Below are 19,800 nucleotides of genomic sequence, written 5' to 3' on the forward strand. Positions count from 1 at the left end.
CCAACGTGGCGGATATCCGGGATCTTTTCAGATCAGGCTTTTTCCGAGACTTTGCACTTACCTTGACAAGGGTGCTGGTGACGTTGGGGTGGGTGACCCGGCAGGGGATGACCAGCGGCTTCTTCTCCTTCAAGTACAACACGTCGGGGCTCATCGCTGGATCGTCGACAAACGGCTGCCGACTGTCTGAAAGCCAAACACCGGTGATCAGGGAACCCACACGGCAAGTACACGCACATGTACGGTGTCCATACATTAATTAATTAATGGTGTTCCACAGAGCTAAATGCCAGGCCCACTTCTACTTTAGTCATTTATTTTCACGGTGTGAAGTGTCTCTAACGACTGTAATGTTACTTCATCTCCCCCTACCTTTACAATAATTTGCAAATCTGCAGTCATATAATAAAACAAAATTCTCAACTGTTGCACTAAGATTAACACAAGTACTCCTAAAACAATTCACAAATTTGTACGCTAGAGTGATATGTGCGATACGTTATTGTGCAATAACTTTACGCGGTTGCATGACATTAGGAAGTATGCAAGACGTCATATAACTGCAAGAAGTTGAAATATTTTGATAATATGATGACGTTCAATATCATGGTTTTAACCCCCCACCCCCACCACCACCAATAATTTTATGGGAGTAAGTGACAATGTTTTAAAAGGGGAACGATAAGATTTTTCTCTTGTACTCTGTTGGAGGCTGCGTCCACTATTGTGTAGTCTGCAGCGCTGTGTTGTCATTGCCCCCCACCCCCCCCCCCCTCCACACTCATCCACTGACCCGCTCATTGATGGCCACAGGCCGCCCGCCGTCCACAACAAACATGTAGATTGTTCGGAGGCAATCATTGCGTCGCATTGTTTGCTGTTATTCAAGGAAAGCTAATCTCTGAACGCCCCCCTGAAACAAAAGTACCCCAAGGACCGGCCCACCGAGCTGGGTTTCCTTCTGCCGCCGCTTTGATTCGGGCTGTAAAGGACGTGGAGACCTGAGCGATGGACGCACCCCCCCCCCTTTCCCCCGCCCCCACTGAGGGCAAAGATGCTCTCCGGGGGCGAGGGAGGGGCCGAGCGTTACAGACTTTGTGCCTCTTTGCTTTGGCGGCGGCCTTCATCTTATCCTCACGCACACACGCAGACGGACTCATACCTTGTCCGAGAGCCAGTGACACCCCCCCACCACTCCACCGCCCTCCCGGCCCCCACGCCCCTCGCAACCCCTGGCCTCCTCCCTTCAAGCACAGGATGCTGGAGCGGGGCAGATAAGGCCGATGCCCTGCATGGGAAACTCTGCCCATGCTTGAGCCTTTCAACAGCTGGAGTATTACGCTCCCAAAAAGATTTATTTATAAACAAATATAAATATAAATATAGCGAGAGCAGCGCTAAACTGCTAAAAGTGCACTTGAAGCGTTTCAAGATCTTTTGCTGGACCGTTTTTAGCACATCCTGTGTAAAACGCACTGGCTGTTACATTGGCTGGCCGATACCAGTACGTGTATCCACCCTTGAGTACTCACTCATATGGAGTATCGATACCAGGAGTACTTTTGAGACCTAATATTTCAATGAACAAAATCACAGAAAATTGTGAACCAATTATTTTCGTTGATTAGCCGATGTTTAAACCGCCGTAATGTAGATCCAACTACTCGATTTCAGATATTTCTCGGCTCAAGTATCCGTCAGTGGCCGGTATCGACAGCTTTTACGAGTACCCGATAGCTTGAAATAAGGCCCGTATTGGCTTGATACCGACATCTGGTATCGGTTCTCGTGTCCGGAAGTGTCTTCTTACCTGCCACGTACACGTAAACCGACGCCTGCCGCTGCGCCCGGTGGCGGTAGCGGCACAGGAAGGAGCCCGTGTGGCTCGGCCGGGTGCCCTCCAGCAGCGTCGCGCGACTGCAGTGCAGCCGCCGCGACTTGCCGCAGCGAGAGTCCTCCACGCGGAGCCCGTCTTTGGAGACGCTGCGCGGGAAAGACCACGACAGCTCCCAGCGACCCCTGCATGACAAGGAAAACTTGGTCATCGGGGAACGGCTGGAGGAAAGTGAGCCACCGGCTACGGTCACTTGTCGACATAAAAAAAAAAAATGTATTTCAGCAAAATGAATTCTTTGTACAAGAGGAAGGTCTCAATATTCGGAGTGTCACAAAAATTCCAATATCGTGAAGAAAAAGTTGCAATATTGCAAGGAAAAAGGTTGTAATGTTAAATGTGGGGCAGGGAGAGGGGGAGGCACACAAACAAGTTTTAATATCTCCGGAAAAGCAATACAGTATTTGGAGGAAAGCTACAATATTCCGAGAAATAATACAGGAAAAGGTTAGGAGAGACAAAAGGCAGAAATTTAAAATCAAGCAAAAGACAATTGCACTTCGCACTATCCACTAGCTTAATGCAAAATACAACAAAAAAAACCACATAGATGGGTTAACAAAATGAGCATAGATGTTGCTGAAGCAACAGATATTTGAACACAAACCATGAAGCAACACATATAGACAGACAATGTGAGGCATACAGTCCTCATCCTCTGTATTGAGTCTCTTAATAATCTCTTAAATATTTCCTCCGTTTGTAAACATGTATTTAGCTATAGTTTTTATTACACTTGTAACACATTTTAATTTTAACATTATTTTGTAGTTATTTTTCATGTACAAGTGACCAGAGATAGGAGTTTAAATTGTTCTCTGTTGCATCACATTGTTCTTTGAAAGTTTTGTTTTTCAGAGAAAAAAATGAAAGCTGTAATAATGGACTTGCTACAGCCATACAGTAATGACATAATTCAAGACGCACATACTGCTCCCAATGTGTCCACCTGGGGGCAGTATGATACAGATGCGGCCTCTCAGTAAGCTGCAGTAACAGCAGTCGTTCTTCGCGGAGGATAAAGAATATCTGTGCTATGTATTGCCGCGCTGTTTGCGTTCAAACACATAACTGTTGCTTTAAAGTGTTTCCAAAGCGACCTGCATCTGAGCTCCAGGGTCCGGTTGGGCTCCAGGACCAGCTGGCCGTGCGTCCCCTCCAGCACGGGCACGCGGTACTTGCCTCCGGCCTCCCCGTCCGCACCTGCGGGACGCACATGCACACTTTCAGCCGCGACCATTCAGTTTTTTTTTTTTTGCAGTTCACGGCGGTTCACCGAGGCGGACGGCGGCAAAAAGGATTCATTGTCGGCACAATGGCTCCCCGCGGATGCCTCATTCACAGCAAGTAGCCTTACTCACGCTTCCGATGGCGTTTCCTTCAATATGACGCCGGGTGACAATTTTACACGCGCACACGCTCGGACATTTCTGCTCACGGATGACGACGAGTGCAAAAGCGTTGAGGACGTGGAGGGTTTTGGGCATTTTCAAAAGTGAAATATCGCAGTGCAATCGGAATCGTAATGAATGCAATCCCGAAAAAAAAAAAAAAAAAAAAAAATCAAGAAAAGCAAGCAAGCAGAAGAGTCATCATTCATAGAAACTGCCAAAAAATGAGTCATGGACTCAAAAAAAAAGGGTAATTTAATTTTTTAAATAGTGGGAAATTGCCAAATCTCTGTACTGCATTGTTTCAATTCATTAATGATTTTGAAAAAAAAAAAAAAAAAAAGCAATCATTTAATTTTTGCCCTATTAAAAAATTTTGTCAATAAAATCATGATTTGAAAAAAATGTTGAAAATTAAATAAATACATTTTAAGGTAGATTAAATCTGAATACAAATATAACTTCTAATAAATACAAAATATTGGAATTTTTAGAATTCTTAAATGTAAAAAACTATATATATATATATATATATATATATATACACACATATATATATATATGAAGGAAAATATATTAGAAAAATCAGGTAGGGGATTTGAAATATATATATTTTCCAATGTACGTACAGTAGAAAGCATTTAAAAATGTTTTGCCTGAAGAGGGTGGAAAGAATACTAAAAAAGAATGTTTCTAATAATCTAATAACTAGTAGCTAAAATTGCACCTACTGCGCAATCAGAAATCCATGCAAAAATAGAACGTGTATTTACAAATCTGATACATTTTAAACAAACGAAAAAAACATGAAAATCTACAATACATTTTTTATCGATGTAAACTATACATATTTGTCGGAAATGCTACCAATGACACTGATTTTAAAACACAGTGAACAGTATTGTACATTGTTTTCTAATTTGCATAAGGAAAATAAAATATCCCCCCCCTCCCTCGCCCATTTCAACAAATATGCGCATTTTCAACCAACATTAAACTCTACACAAAAGCCCCGAAACGGATCACTAGGTGAACTTTTGCATTTGCTTGAGGATATTTTAATCATAGCCATATGATTTAATCTTTGAACTATGTATGTAAAATCCATCCCCCCCCCCCCACACACAAAAAAAAAAAAAAAAAAAAAAGGATGGACTCACCTTTGGCAGTGAGCGCGTACAATCCACAAAGCACAAAAGTGAGCAGAAAGTTCATCGTGGTCGCCAAAGAACGGAGAAAGAAGTCGTGCGTTAATTCCTTTGGATCGGATCGGCGACCGGACCAGAACACAAGCGACTTGAGGGACTCCTGCGCGACCTGTGGATTTATAGCGTTCCCACAGTGGGGGCCACCGGGTGGCGGCCTTCCGTGTGACGCTCGCAGGCGCGTACCGAGAGCGCGTAACACCCACGAGAAGCCACCCGCCTCCCCCAATCCCTCCCTCAGCGCCGACCCACCCGCCTTTGAGTGCTCCCGACTGGGGAAAGCACATTGTTTCAATCGCGGCCTGCAGAAGAATTATTACGATATTCCTGCCTCAATTATAATAATAATAATTTTGTTTTTGCTCACACACACGAAAGTGAAACTTTTTCAGCATCCACAAAGTTTTAAACTTTTTTTCTTTTTTAAAAGAACAATTAACTGCTAACATTGTTGCCCAAAAAAAATCATAAAATAAAATTCTCATTTGACAGTAACTACAACAAAAACGCACATTAAAAAGAGATTAATAATATATTAACGGTAAATAGTCAACTGTTAAACATTTCATGGGGTTTTACAGTAATTAAACCTCATGAACTGTTTAACAATCTACGTCTTTTTAATTTTTTTGTGGGATTGTACAAGAATGTGAAAATTAAAAATTCATGCAATCAAGCATGGCGATTTGATTTGAAAAATAAGGTAAAGTGCATCAAATGAAATAGAAATCATACGTGTATCATTTTAGATATTCTAATCGTGAATAGTAATAGCAAAAAAGTATTAATCAATACAAATTTGATTTAAGTTTTTTTTTTTTTTTTTAAATACAAATATGAAGTTTTATTATGGCGCTAAATTTAGTATTTATCAGAGACTGACCACTAGAGGTCGCCGTGAGCTCAATGACAAGTGATGAGAAAACTTTACAATGTAAACTTTTGACATTACTTTAGATAATCTTTTTAGACAATTTCAATTATGATTCTAATTAGAAAGAGGGGAATAGATTAATATAATCACACTGCAGTACAATTGGGGGAAAAAACACATTTTAGTGCTTTTTTTTTTATTATTATTGTTTTGATCCCAAATTTTTGTTGTTTTCTTCTTGGTCTTTTCACACCTGACCTCGGGTCTGCTGGTGGATCCACTCGGCAAATTTGACCACCTGCGTGTAGACGCCAGGGCGGTTCTGCCTGGCGCAGCCCTCGCCCCAGCTCACGATGCCCGCCAGGAACCAGCGCCGCCCCTGCTCCTGACACACCAGCGGACCCCCAGAGTCCCCCTTACAAATACAAAACAGCTCTAAATAGAAGAGATTGCGCGTAAAAACACACAATGGACCAAATCTCACCTGGCAGGCGTCCACCCCGCCCTGCAGGTTCCCTGCGCAAAGCATTCTGGGCGTGACGGCGTCGTCGTAGAGCTCGTTGCATGTGTTCCTGCTGATGATCCGCACCGAGGCTTCCTGCAAGCGGGACGCCAGCTCCCCTGCCGCCAGAACGGAAACGGGTGATGAGAAAAATGAGTTTGTGCTTCGTTGTTGACGCCCCTGCAAAATCACTGAAAGAGGATCTCCCCGAGTTCGTCTGTGAATTTTTTTCTCAACCTCCGTAATGACAGACAAATCCTGGAGATGGCGGCGTTGCATCGTGCTGGAGTTGAGATCAGCACAGCTTTCGAGTAGAAGAAGGCGAATCTCAGGTTGTCGAACCCAATAAGTGTTTTCCGTACATTTTGTAATATGTTTGTGTGTTTAGACCTTTTCTTATCAATAAAAAAATACGTGCAAATATGAATTAGGCTGGCGGTTTGGAACAGATTAATTGTATTTCCATTCATTTCAATGGAGAAAGATGATTTGGGATATCCCCCGTCAGAGGAATCATGCGTAGGTCGTACCGTCCTCCGTCAGGACGCCCCAGCCGGTCACGTAGCAGCCGGTCCCGACGGCGAAGACGTGCGAAGGTGCGGGCACGCACACGGGCTGCACCAGCTCGTTGAAAAAGACGGGGGCGCCGAGCTCCACCAGGGCGATATCGTTGTCGGAAGTGAGCTGCTCGTAGTCGGGGTGCGGGACGATACGCCGGACGGCCCTGCCGGCGGCGGCGCTCTTGCCCCCCGCCATCAAGCGCATCCCCATGTAAGCACGCCATGCGCGCGGATCCGAATACCTGCAGGCAACAAGCCGGGGGGACAGCCACCAAACGGGCGGAGCCGGCAAAAAGTTGGTGAGGAGTAAAGTACAGCAATCGGCGCAAAGAGAAATCAGAAAAGAAATACTCAAGGACAAGTAACAAAGGATTTGCTCTTACTTGATGGCATCCGAGTCCTGGAAACAGTGCGCCGCCGAGACGAGCCAGCGGGCGGCCAGCAGGGTGGCGCCGCAGACGTGACCGTAACGCTGCATCTGGAGGCTCACCTGCCACGGCCACGAGCCCAGGGGCGCCGCGGCGCCCCCCACTATCTTGGGCCTCTTCCGGGGCCGCACGCCGCAGCCTGCACGGGGGGGCGTCCATGCAGCTTTCGTCATTTCAGAAAAGGAATTGTCGCTTTGTAGTAAATATATATATATATACACACACACACACACACACACACACACACAGAGATTTGCCCACATCTGGATGAAGGTGAGGATTTATGATTTCAACATCTTGAAAATTCTTATTTTGGCTTTGTGTGAAGGCAAGATGGTCATAAAAAAACGCTAAACAATATATATTTGTAATCTTTATAAACTGGATATACAAGAAATATAAATATATTTGGGAAAAAAAAGACATACTGCAATGCGCCCGAATTATTCAATAATCACTATAATGATAAATATCAAAATAAAAAGTAAAGCAAGCAAAATAAAAATGGGGCAAATTAAATGAAAACTTATTTAAAAAATATAACTAAAAAAACAAACAAAAAAAAAGTAAAAAGAATAAGTTAGCCCTATAAATAAAATGAATATAGAGTGAAATTAAATAGAATTACAACCTATAAAAAAATAATAAAAAAATTAAATGTAAATTTAAAATTCAATAATAATAGAATTGAGAAAATAGATACAAAGAGGTCACAGTAGCTATGTTGCCAGAGAAAGCGTGAGATTAAAAAAAAAAAAAAAAAAAAAAGCAAAGAAATCCTTCTTAATTGTCACTGACCACACCGCCGCTCATCAGATCCGTCCGGGCAGTCTTTGAGTCCGTCACACTCGGGGTTGAGTTTGCCCACGCACTTTCCGCTGGCGCATTTGTACGATGACGACGGGCAACCTGTGAGGTCTGCGGGAGGCATGACGATACCACAGAGTACGTCGAACAGTGTTACAAAATAGACAATTAGTAGTAATGATGCTCACATGCTCGGGTGCAGTTCATTTCATCGCTGCGGTCTTCACAGTCCACCACGCCGTCGCACACCGAAGATTTGGGCACGCAGACTTTTTGGGCACACGTCCGGTAACATTAACTTACTGGGAACATGTGTAAAGGAATACTTGATGCACGTGCGTGTGCATACGCATGCTTGCGCAGTTACTCACTGCATCTGCTGTCTTCGCCGCTGTCTGCACAGACGCCGCACCGGCCGCTCTGCGTTTCGCACCGGCCGCTTGCGCAGGACACCTCGCCGGGCCCGCATGACGCTGTGCGCAGACAACAATGCCGAAGTCGCGGCGGAGGCTGCTCAGTCAGGCCGCAGCGACAGAAAATGTCCATCCCACTTTCAGGATTCTTTGCTCTGGACGTACTTGACACTTACAACATTTGGCCTCGTCGCGTCCATCCTCGCAGTCCCTGACGCCGTCGCACACTTTCCTTATAGGGATGCAGCCGCCGTCGCCGCAGCCAAACTGATGCGGTGAGCAGGCTGCGTGTGCAGAGGACGGAATCTAGATGGCGTGCCTTTAAACGGGTGCGGCGGACGGGGCGCGGCAGCCACTTACAAGCCTGGGGAGAGAAGGCCCGGTAGCGCAGGTAGAAGCCCCGGTGGGTCAAGGCTTCATCCGAGTGGAAGTGGATGGAGAGCGGAGAGGAGTGGACGCGCGTTGCTCCGCTGCTTGACACCTGGTTGCACATCCTAGACCAATTAGGGAGGAGATAGGAGTCATGTGATCATGGGACTGTATCCCGCTTCGTAAGAAATTATATATATTTAGTAATCCATTTGTATTTAAGGTTAAAAACGGTTTAGTTATACATTTTTTAAATTGAAAAAAACATTCTACGTATTTAGTGCTGCAAATTGCCATTATTATTATTTTTTTTATTTAGATAAATATTTTTTCAGGAATGCTTTGGTTGTGTTTTACATCTTGCTCAATTATATGAAATATAAAAAAAATGTACTTTGTGGTGATTTCATAAATTGTTAGTAATTTGATTATTATTCTTGCTTTGAATGAATATCCATCCAGCCATTTCCTTTGCCGCTTATCCTCACGAGGGCCGCGGAGAGTGCCGGAGCCTATCCCACCTACACCCTGAACTGGTTGCCATCCAAGAACATGCAAACCCCACACAGGCGGGTCCGGGATTAAACCCGGGACCTCAGAACTGTGAGGCCAAGGCTTTACCCACCGTGTCGCCCTTTGAATTAATATTTTTTCCAAAAACATCAAAGGAGGGTGCAGTTGGCAAATTCACAGTTTTTTCTGTGACGTTTTGTCACAAATAAATGAATTCGTGGTAACTAACACGCTCACGCGCTCCACTCCGGACTCACTTGACGCCGCCGACGTCGAGCCAGTCTTTCTCGCAGCCGTCCGACGACGGCTGGATGTCGAGCGTCACCATCGTCACGGAGATCAGGTACCCCGGCAACGGTGCCTGAATGTGAGCCGGTTGGATGAAAAAGGAAAAAAAAATATGAGACAGTCATTCGATTGTGTTGATTCATTTTTTTTCCCCTCAGACTCACTCGTAATGTCCACCTGCAGTCTGTATTAGGAGGATAGTGGGAGGGGTGGTAAGGCGAGGAAACTGAGCCGTTCCAAGAGGACAGTGACCCCCCACAACCTAAATAAAAGAAAAAGCACTTGACAATGTCATTTTAACTCATTTTTTAAAATACAGAATTTAACCACGAAAAGCACGTCGTCATACGTGCTCTGGGCACAGCCTGAAAGGAGGCTTTGAAGACGGCTCCCTCCCTCTGCCGACTGAAGGCCAAGGTGAGAAGCATGACGTTCCCCGAGGACGTCAGCCCCACGGCGGGCGAGGAGCCCGGCGGCACGGGCAGCCCGCACCACCTGTGGGCACGACAACGATGACTGACTCGACAACGGAAAACAATCAACGTTGTACCTGGCGATGATCTTGTTCTGCAAAGGAAGCAGGAAGTCGTAGGCCGACAGCTTGCGCGCGCTGCAGCTTCCCGGCGCGGCGCCGGCGTGCAGCGCCAGGACCGCCAGGCGGACGGCGTGGCCCGACGGCACGCGAAGGCGCCACTGGTAGTACAGCTTCTTGGGACTCATCAGAACGAGGGTGCGGTTGACACCGTGCTTCGCGTACAGGTCGATGGACACCACTACAAACAGGAAACCGGGACCAGATACGGGTTTTGCTCTCGACATTCGCAAAATGAAGCCTCACCTTGGAAGCCCAGCTGCCACTTTCCACTCTGGAGGCTGTTTGGATTCTTGAGCTTGTCAGATTTTTCTTCCCATTCATCCGGGTCCAAACCTGCACGTGTACAATCCGTGAGTCAAGTTGCTTGATTTTATTTGACACTAGATATTGATGATTAAAAACGACATCACCCATCAGATGTAGCGTGATGTCATCGTGCTCCAAATAGTAGCGCTGCTCGCGTCGGGCGCCCCGCAGAACTTTGTCGGGGGCCGGAAGCCTGCGCTGCACCCTCTCCGGGATGGAGCCCCGTATCGCCATGGCGACGTGGTCCGGGGCGGAGAACTGACTCCAGTAGAAGACGTTGAGGCCTTCTATGCCTTCGCTGCCGCAGACAAAATCATCGTTAGGGTCACGAACGCAAATACCGTGACGTGCTCAGGCGACCCAACACTTTAGCGACGGCGTACCTGAAGGCGACAATCCCTGAGCGGAGGTAGTAAGGGCACCACGGGGAGGACTTGTACAGTTCTGAGAACTGGAAAATATTTTTAGAATGTCATAAAAATAGCACATATTGATTAGAGTTTTTCCACCATAAAAAAGTAAAGCCAATAAAATTTAAATGGGGCAAATTAAATGAAAATTTTATTACAAAAATATAACTAAAAAACCAAAAACAAAATACCATGAAAATAATAAGTTAGACGTATAAATAAGATGGAGATAGAACGAAATTAAATAGACTTACAAGCTATAAAATATCTAAAATAAAAATGAAAAAATATAAAAATAAAATATTTAAAATTCAATAATAATAATCATAGAATCAAAGCGGTCAAAACAGCTATGTTGCCAGAGAAAGAGAGACATTAAAAAAAAAAAGCAAGGAAATCCTTCTCAATTGTCACTGACCATACCGCCGCTCATCAGATACTGATACTGTAACTAATTTGCAGCTATTATTATCATCATTTTTTACAAAATAAGAGCCCATAAAGAAACATTGTACAGTAATCAAACAATATGGTGATGGTTGTTTAGTTAACCATGTGATCGCGAGAATCCCCTTTTCCCAGTACCAGTCCACTGTGAGTGTGTGTGATGTCACACAGAGTTTGTATTGAAGCTTTCTGCTCGTCCTCTCACTATGGCAGGTTTGTCCTCAACACTGAAAAGGGTCCTGATCCCTCGGGGCCCTTTGGACCCTCCGTGGACATGAACACACACACACACACACACTGACCAGCTCCTGTTTCAGCTTTACATTTAACAGCAAGGTGATGAGAAAGGGGGAAAAGAAAGACAAGGAGAAGAGAACAGGCGGGCGAAATCGAGGGGCGACGTGGCACTCACGTAAGGCTTTAAAGTGCCGGCCTGCAGGCGGAACTGCGCCGAGGAGCCGTCGACGAGCTCCGCCGAGAAGTTCAAGTGTGGGAACTCCACGCTGCATGCCAGGAAGAACACCGAGGAGGGTGAGGCTGCTGGGGAAAAGTGCCATTCACACAAGTCTGCTGTCTAAAAACGCAATGATCCCTTGCCGGAAATGTAAAATACAGTATATGTATTTTTAGAATTCATTGCTTGCATACATTTCATAGACTGTGAGTCACAAATACTCATCTTACAACGTAGCTTACACATGATTTGATTTCAACATCTCACGTAGGAGCTGCTGCAGACGCCCACACCATCACACGCGATATGATTAATTTGGCTATGACTTGCGTGGAAATATTTGAGAACCCAAGGGCCGCATGGTGCAGTTTGGCAGATCGTGAACAAGTCTTCCCAAAATATCTGCAAGTTGTATCTTGCCCCTCCAGAATTGAAGTTTATTGTTTAATAACATCTGCTAGCTTAATGCTAACACACAATGTGAAACACTTTAGACAAGCTACAGCATTGAAATAACATAATCAAAAATAACATATATATCAAAGTGCAAACATGAGGATATGCACGGACAACAGCAATATTAGCAGATCTTTGCGGAGGATAAAGAATATAGTATACCTGCAAACATTGTTACTTGTCACACATGTTGCTCTACTGTTTGTGTTCAAATATCCATGAGGGTTACAACACAGTGACGCAACGCTACGAGTTTAGCCTGTGTATGATGTTTTGTATCAAGCAGACATGATTTTGTTAAATTCACGTATAATAAACATGTAATCCGTTCGTTTGTTGTTTTGACAGCAAACTTCACGTCGCTTTGACGATTAATTTTTCCTGCCAGACTGCACCATGTGGTGAAGTTCGTGTTGCCACCACCTCACCCTTGTATCTGAAATTTTTGATTGAAAGTCAAAAGAAGGATTAGGATTACGTGGAAGACCAACACTCACGTGTCAAGTAGTGGGCGGCTAAAGCGACGGCGGCGGCGCAGGAAAAAACAGGCAGGATCGCAAGCGCCCATCTGCCCCGGGAACCACGTTCGGCAGGTTGGACTTGCTCCTCTTCGGTGGAGCTTGGAAGCTGGGTGGGCTCCTTCAAGGCCCCATCATCCTTCTGTGGAACACACAGCTCAAAGTGGAACTGATTTTGACAAGGAGGGTGGGGGTGGGTTCTCACCTGGACCCCGGAGGAGCTGGACCGTCCATGCCCGAAGACGCAGTACACCTGGCACGTTTCCCTCCTCATGGCGGAGTACCACTCGGTTCCGGAGAAGCGATTGAAAGGAAGAGCGAGCGAGACACCTCCCCCCAGTCCCCTTTGCTCCCCTCACGTGAAATCCAAGCCCCTTTTTCATCCACCTGTTCCACTTTTTAGGTGTTAGGCCAAGCCCCACAATGCATTGCATCGCTGGGGAGGGGCACAATGGGGCCACTATGTGCAAACCTCGCTGAGTGACATTTGTGTGCAAGACGTCGCTCGCCCTTGTTGCAGCTGCATCAGGTTGGGGGGATATCAGCGAGACCCTTTAATCACTAATGCGGCATCAAATGACTTATAAACGGGGCGATGCATTCCAAATTTATTGTGCAAATTTTGACGAACAATCAGTGTTTTCAAGGCGGTAAAATAGTGCTGGGCCAAACTTGACACAAACGGGCTCGGCCATTTGGAGATGAAATGAAAAAAAAAAAAAATTCATACATTGTCAACATAAGATAGTAGATTTCCATCATTCATAATCAATGCTCATTTTTATTTAATTTAAAATTAAATTATAATAAATAAATTCAAGATAAGAAGTTGTCTTTACATTGCATTTAGTACTTTTACTTTAATTATTTTTGTGTTTACAATGAAAATATAATAATGATATATAATTAAGTAGGTAAAATATATATACTGAACTGTATTCAACCTATTAAAGGAAAGGTCTAATAAATATTTTACTTGAATAATACAATTTTTTTTATTATACTGTAGTAGGACACATTAATTTAATTCTAATTATCAAATTAATCAATAAAAGGCAATACCTGTTAAATGTATACTGTGTGTAAAGTATTTAATTTCATTTTATAAAAACAAATTTAAAACTGCTATTTTTATTTTGGTATTTACATGATAACTAAATTATTCAATAAGATGAATATAAACATTTATATATCTTATAAAGATATCGGAACCAACGGCAGGAAAATATTGTCTAAATGATTATTACAAATATGACATTTTTGAATATGTAAATTTCACAAAGTTCTATTCTATTTTTTTTTAAGTTTCAGTTTATGGTTGTTTTTCCGGGGGTGGGGTGACATAGTCGTAGATCCACGAGGTGAACTTGCTGACCCGGGCGTAGACCCCCGGCTGGTGCGGTCTGCCGCAGCCCACCCCCCAGCTGACGATGCCGATCAGGAACCAGCGGCCGCTGCCCGGCCCCCGGCAGGATAAAGGCCCGCCCGAATCCCCCTGACCAATCACAGCAAAAGTACAGAAATCCGCTCGGATGCATCCAATGCGGGTCGATTCGGAAATCAGGGGCTCACCCTGCAGGCGTCCCGCTCCCCCGACGGGACCCCCGCACAGAGCATGCGGGGCGACACGAGCCCGTACGCCTTCTTGCAGTCATTCTGGCTCATGACGGACACCTGCGCCTTCTGCAGCACGGACGGCAGCAACTTGTCTGCGCAGAGGAGAATGCGTGCGACATAATGACAGAAATGTAGCGGGGGCTTGAGTTTGAGGACGTGGGTGTGCCTAATTTTCTATCCCTGAAGTGGCATCCCTCACCTTCCTCGGAGCGATGTCCCCACCCCGTCACCCAGCAGCGGTGTGCGGCAGTGACGGCGTGCGAGGCCGGGGGCAGGCACACGGGCGCCACCGGAGTGCCCAGCGAGGTCGGCCACGCCCTCTTGAGCTGCAGCAACGCCACGTCGTAGTCTAGCGTTTGGTGATCATAGTACTCGTGGACCACAATGCGCCGGATCTCCGCCACGTGCCCGCCAGGGCCGCCCTGCGTCAACATGCCAAGGTGGGCCCGCCAGCGCCGCGGGTCGGACAACCTGCAAGAACTCGTTTGTCATTTTAAGCAACGACCACGCGAGAGTGCGCGAATGAGAAAACTGGGAAAGGACCCGTCTTTGCCGAAGCAGTGCGCCGCCGAGACGAGCCAATCGGACGACAGCACGGAGGCGCCACAGATCATATGACCCGAGTAGTGCAGGCTGGCCTGCCAAGGCCACTCGCCCTCCTCGGAGTCGGTCCCACCCACGATGCGAGGGGAGCCGGGGGAAACTGGGAGCCCGCAAGCTGCAGAAGAAGTCATCGTTTAATAAAGGGGTGTCAAACTCATTTTTGTCGCGGGCCATATTGGACTCACAGCTTTCCTCACAGGGCCGTTACGACTGGGAAACCACAAAAATCGACTTATCTTTACACATGATATTAATGAACGAATTTTGGAATCAGATATCAAGGGAAATGAGTTTTTCAACTACTGTTGATGATTGGTAAAACAACAATGCTTGCAATATCTCAAGGTCATCATTTATATGACATGACAAGTGGAAGTTTTGGTTAAAAAAAAAAAAAAAAAAAAATCACAGAAGTTGATACACAAGATTTGCCTACGTGGGCCACATAAAAACATGCGGTGGGCCAGATTTTGCCCCCCGGGCCTTGAGTTTGACATAGTTTTAAGAGTAGAAATACAGTATTGGCACTTTCACTGACGTTTTAAGAGAGAGACGTTTGCTCACCACAGTCGCGTTCGTCGCTGGCGTCCCAGCAGTCGGCGACGCCGTCGCACCTGGCGTTCTTTTTCCGGATGCACGAGCCGCTGCGGCACTGGTAGCTGACGGAGGAGCAGCTCATTTCTGTCGCGCAGCGAAACACGTCAGAGCCACGGGCCGTACGTAGCGGTCCGGTATGTCGGCAGAGGAAGTCCACCTTGGGTGCAGTTGGTTTCGTCCAATCCGTTGGCGCAGTCTGCCTCGCCGTCGCAGACGAACAGAGGATGCAGAGGGCTGCTGTCGTCACACTTCTTGTTGGGTCTCGCTGAAAGTCAAAGACGAGCTGACTTTTTTTGCCCACAAAAAAATCGAACACCCCCCCCCCATCCAAAAAAAAAAAAAAAAAAATTGAGCGCACAGAACGTATTTGCTCCCAAAAATCCAAAGTTATGACTGGACGCATTAAAAAGTATCATGAAAAAGCCAATTCAGAATAAGTCGACTTACAGCAGAAGAGCTCGTCGCTCTCATCCTGGCAGTCGTCCACCCCGTCGCAGCGTCGACTTTTCTCCACGCATAGTCCCGACAGGCACAGGAAGTGACTTTCCGGACAGGCTGCGGAGACAAGGAGCCCGCCGCCACCATCATTCGGCGACCCCCACCTCGCACATCGAATAATTCCTCTTCGCCGGTAACCACAAACAGCTTACGTCGGCTGATGTTGTAGCCGCTGTACGACGCCCGGAAAGGTTGCGCGGCCCTTCGTGAGGTGCAGCGGAACTCCACCTCGGCCCTGCGCTCCGCGATGCGGAACACGCTCTCGTGTCCCACGTAGCTCCCGCAGAAACTGGTAATGACAATGTCAGAAAATCTTATTCAGATTTCATCTTTCACGTATGAAAAGTGCTTTATAAAAAAATTACTCTTAATAGGAAACACGCTTTTGAGGTGTTTTTCCTTTACGCATACATAACTTCGTTGACTCTCCACCATCCGTGCTCGCAGCCCTTCATAGCTTTTGGTTTCAGTACATAGTTGTGGAGCTGCAGCGCGACCCCCAAAGCGGCGTCGGGCGTCTACAATAAAAGCCACCCCCCCCAAAAAAAAATGGTAAGATAGTGGGAAAATAGTGTAAAAGCTGAGTTTTGAATGCTGGAGCTTGACCTGAAAGTTCCACGTGCAAGAGCAGTGGGGGGGCATGAGGCTTGGGTGGAAGGGGCTGTAGATATGCCCGGTCACGTGCGGCTGCGACGTGATGCGAGATACGCACACTGAAAAGCGGGTAGAGTGGACACACGTAAGTCTACACACCCCGCTTCAAATGAAGAGAGACCAAAAAGAGAGACCAACATACTTTTCACACCATTGATATGAACTTAAACCCGTACAACTCAATTGAGGATGATTTTTCATTTTCTAGCAGACCCCTGAATAAGTAGTACCCAAACAATAAACCTGGTATGAACTCGACTCCCTTAATCCATCTGATATTCAATCAAAATATGACATACGCTCCTCTGTGATGGCTTCGAAGTGTCCTCTGAAGCTCTTGTGTCCGCTGGCCATGTAGAAGGACAGCAGCATGACGTTGGAGGTGGACACGAGGGAGATGGAAGTGGAAACCGGCGCACACAACCTGGCAACGCAAACACACCAACACACAAATCACCAAAGCACTTTTTTCTTCATATTAGTCTCCTTTTAAAAAAATAAATCTTGGAAATACACTTTTTTTTTTTTACACTGTAATTTCCCTGTAATCATCACAATTTTTCTAGAACCCATTTTACACAGTAAGAGCTCACCTGTGAAGAACCCGCCCCCTCAAGGGCAGGAGCGCGTCGTACACTGTCAGGCCGTCGTCGACGCAGTCACTGGCCTCGATTTGGAAGGAGGCGACAGTCAGCCGGACGAGAAAACCCGGCGCGGCGGTGAGCTTTACGTGGCAGCGCACACCCACCCAGGACGAGAAGACGTTTAAAGGGACCCTCGCCCCGGGAAGGCTGGCATAAAGTTTGTCTACGCACTGAGAACCTTAAGCGAGAAGATGAACACTATGTTTGCAGAGACGTGATGTTATTAGAGTTGTATAAAATGCATCATCAGTGTTATGCAAATTATTTCCTTATTTACTGCAAATGAGAAAAGCAGTGGAAGTGAAGTCACAAAGAAAAATAATTTACACCATCTGTCATATGGTAGGCATATTTTTTTATCCTCTTCAAAGAATGACTTGCACTGTATTATTTCAGATAACCAAGTCAGTTCTGATAAGCTCCACGTGTCTGCATTATACTGCCCCCAAGTGGCCAAAATTCACGATGGCCACTATGAGGTAAGGTGAATTTAATTTTATTACAGCGATTACAGTAACTATTATATAAAGTCATAGCTTTTTAGGATTTCCATGAGTGCATGAGTGGAATACGTTTCTTTCCATGATCTCTACCGTATGGGAAAATTAATCCACATTGAGCATGTGTGTGAAAATATGAAACCTTTTTGCCATAATCCCTTGATTTGCATGTGAACTCACCAAGTAAGTATGACAAGTACTTAAAGATTAAATGCAAATGTAGCATCTGAATTGCACGAAGTGATTCTTTCACATACCACAACTTGAGAATTCCTGATCTAATACGTTACAATTCCTTATTTTCAGGTGACAAAACATCCACCTACCTGCTGCACTGAATGTGTAATCAGAGCGCTGGACGGCTACAAAAAAAAGAGCAGACCGGTAAAGTTTTTTTTTTTTTAACTACAAGGAAACGTTCCACACGTCCCCAATGGCAGTCACCATTCACGAGGATGGAGTCCATGTCCACTGGCAGGCCCAAAAGGTAGCCCACCGATGAGCGGTTCTTTAGGCTGGTGTGGACGGAGTCCCTGATGATGGTGGCCACACATTCCTCGCAGACCGCCCCTCTCTTCACGTGTGGGACCTCAAACACCATCCAGAAGTGGACCAGCACCCCTCCCTTCTTGTTAGTACTGAGGGGTTACAAACAGACGGTAGATGACGAGACCATAAAAGTAATTAAAAGCATTGACTTTTAGGTGAGCGGGTACGCTTGATAAACATGCGTTTGGGTTGTGAGAAGCCAGAGCCTGGCTGGGTCTCTCAATTTTTGGAGGATTTGCTTGTTATCAAAAAAATGTGGGGATAAAGGAGATTATGTAAATGATGAAGGGGTCAAAGATTGACCCTTGTGGAACGCCACAGGTAAATCTTTGAAATTGGGCGGGCATGTCTATCGTTATAGGACACATGAAAATGTATCAGGCACCAATACCTGAAATCGAAAAGGAAATCAGCCATTTTGGTTAATAGCAGGCATTTTGGGTAAAAGTATAACAAAGGAATATGTAAATGTATGTTTACAAGTGCACCTGAGGTCTGAAATGATGGTGTGCTTGTATAGGCCAGCCACTGAGGACATCTTATACACGCCGCTCACCTGAAGCAACAACAACAACACTTAACACAGTATAAGTGTATACAGAGTGTATCCTGCACTGTCCCACGTACCACGTGCTTTATTTTCATCGCCATGGAGACAAACTCGTAAGATTCAACCTGGCGGTACTCCGGGATGAACTCCGCGTTAGCCACGCGGAACATCCCAGCAAAATATACGCCGGTGTTGCCTTCGCGCCGAACTGGGATAGATAGATAGATCATGTCATACATAGAAATATAGGTCTATTATTGGTACTTTATTAGGTAATAAAAAAAACAACTAATAAACTGTAAATCTCTCAGTGAATAGATTAAATGCTGTTTATTTGCTTTTCGGCAATTTGAATAGGTAATCCAGCAATGCTAAAACCCAAGCATTTAGCACACAGATGCATCGTATTTTTAAAATATTGGAATTAATAAATATGGCTAAAAAAAATGTCAATTTCATTTAAAATTTCGTATTCTACATCATTATATATAGTAAATAATTCAAAAGTATTTTATATTGGTGACCCATGTCTCTATACAAATATGTTTGTATTTTGTCCCCATGATTTCTTGCTACCCCCCCCAATAAAAACACCAATTACAATTATATGGCTGACTATTGCGGTAACTGACCAATACAACACAAACTTACATATAAAGACCCAGAGCAGCGACCACAGAAGCACCACCAGCACAAAGACCACAGCCGTGACAATGACAGCCAGGTGCTGAACGCTCAGCAGGTGGGCCCACAGCCTGGACAGACCTTTGGGCCTCCTCCTCGTCTTCCTGTACTTCCTGCACAGCTTCTGCAGCACGTGATCCACCGTGGACACCTCCACGGAAACATCTGCGACCTGTGGAGACATCACACAGCGGAAATTAGCAATTGAGAGAGAGAGTTCACTCGTCGTAAGGGTGCGATTAATGATGTAGAACAAACATGGAGGAAATGTCAAGCAGGACATATCCAGGGAACTGTAAACACTTTGGACCACAATGGAAAAAGACAAGAGATGGGAACCGCTTCACTGCTGCATCCTTAGTCTGGTGAATTGAATTACACTCCAATGCATATGTATTATTCATTCTGAGATATCCCATACGTGGTAGTCTAAAGACTCCAGAAAGGAAAGAAGAAGGAAAAAAAAAAAAAAAA

General features: G+C 45.4%; 2 protein-coding genes across 5 annotated transcripts in view; both read right to left on the reverse strand.

Annotated features, from left to right (window-relative positions):
• flt1 (fms related receptor tyrosine kinase 1) overlaps positions 1–4,669 on the reverse strand; it is a 28,788-nt gene extending 24,119 nt beyond the window's left edge. For 2 of the 4 annotated variants that reach the window (XM_061805099.1, XM_061805096.1), the window contains exons 1-4: positions 4,446–4,668; positions 2,995–3,097; positions 1,811–2,019; positions 62–186 (exon numbers count right to left, since the gene is read on the reverse strand). In XM_061805099.1, the coding sequence (XP_061661083.1) occupies positions 62–186; positions 1,811–2,019; positions 2,995–3,097; positions 4,446–4,500 (492 nt within the window). In that variant the 5' untranslated portion in view covers positions 4,501–4,668. Of the gene's footprint in view, positions 1–61; positions 187–1,810; positions 2,020–2,994; positions 3,098–4,445 lie in introns of all 4 variants that reach the window. The other 2 variants (XM_061805097.1, XM_061805098.1) reach the window with 2 other exon arrangements.
• Positions 4,670–5,484: 815 nt separating this feature from the next.
• LOC133493051 (uncharacterized) lies at positions 5,485–18,842 on the reverse strand. Its single transcript, XM_061805987.1, is given in 36 exon segments — positions 5,485–5,779; positions 5,849–5,985; positions 6,397–6,668; positions 6,810–6,993; positions 7,653–7,839; positions 7,842–7,963; positions 8,033–8,134; positions 8,251–8,358; positions 8,435–8,568; positions 9,214–9,317; positions 9,409–9,506; positions 9,594–9,739; positions 9,795–10,017; positions 10,083–10,172; positions 10,250–10,443; positions 10,529–10,596; positions 11,415–11,542; positions 12,410–12,572; positions 12,636–12,712; positions 12,715–12,784; positions 13,752–13,925; positions 14,003–14,139; positions 14,247–14,518; positions 14,591–14,765; positions 15,215–15,331; positions 15,405–15,512; positions 15,695–15,802; positions 15,898–16,034; positions 16,157–16,263; positions 16,352–16,458; positions 16,699–16,823; positions 16,993–17,221; positions 17,870–17,905; positions 17,988–18,181; positions 18,581–18,648; positions 18,720–18,842. Coding segments are annotated over 36 exon segments (4,962 nt in total). The 5' UTR covers positions 18,813–18,842; the 3' UTR covers positions 5,485–5,611.
• Between the last annotated feature and the right edge of the window lie 958 nt (positions 18,843–19,800).

Source organism: Syngnathoides biaculeatus, chromosome 19 (genome assembly GCF_019802595.1).
Source record: "Syngnathoides biaculeatus isolate LvHL_M chromosome 19, ASM1980259v1, whole genome shotgun sequence".
Classification (NCBI taxonomy): Eukaryota; Metazoa; Chordata; class Actinopteri; order Syngnathiformes; family Syngnathidae; genus Syngnathoides; species Syngnathoides biaculeatus.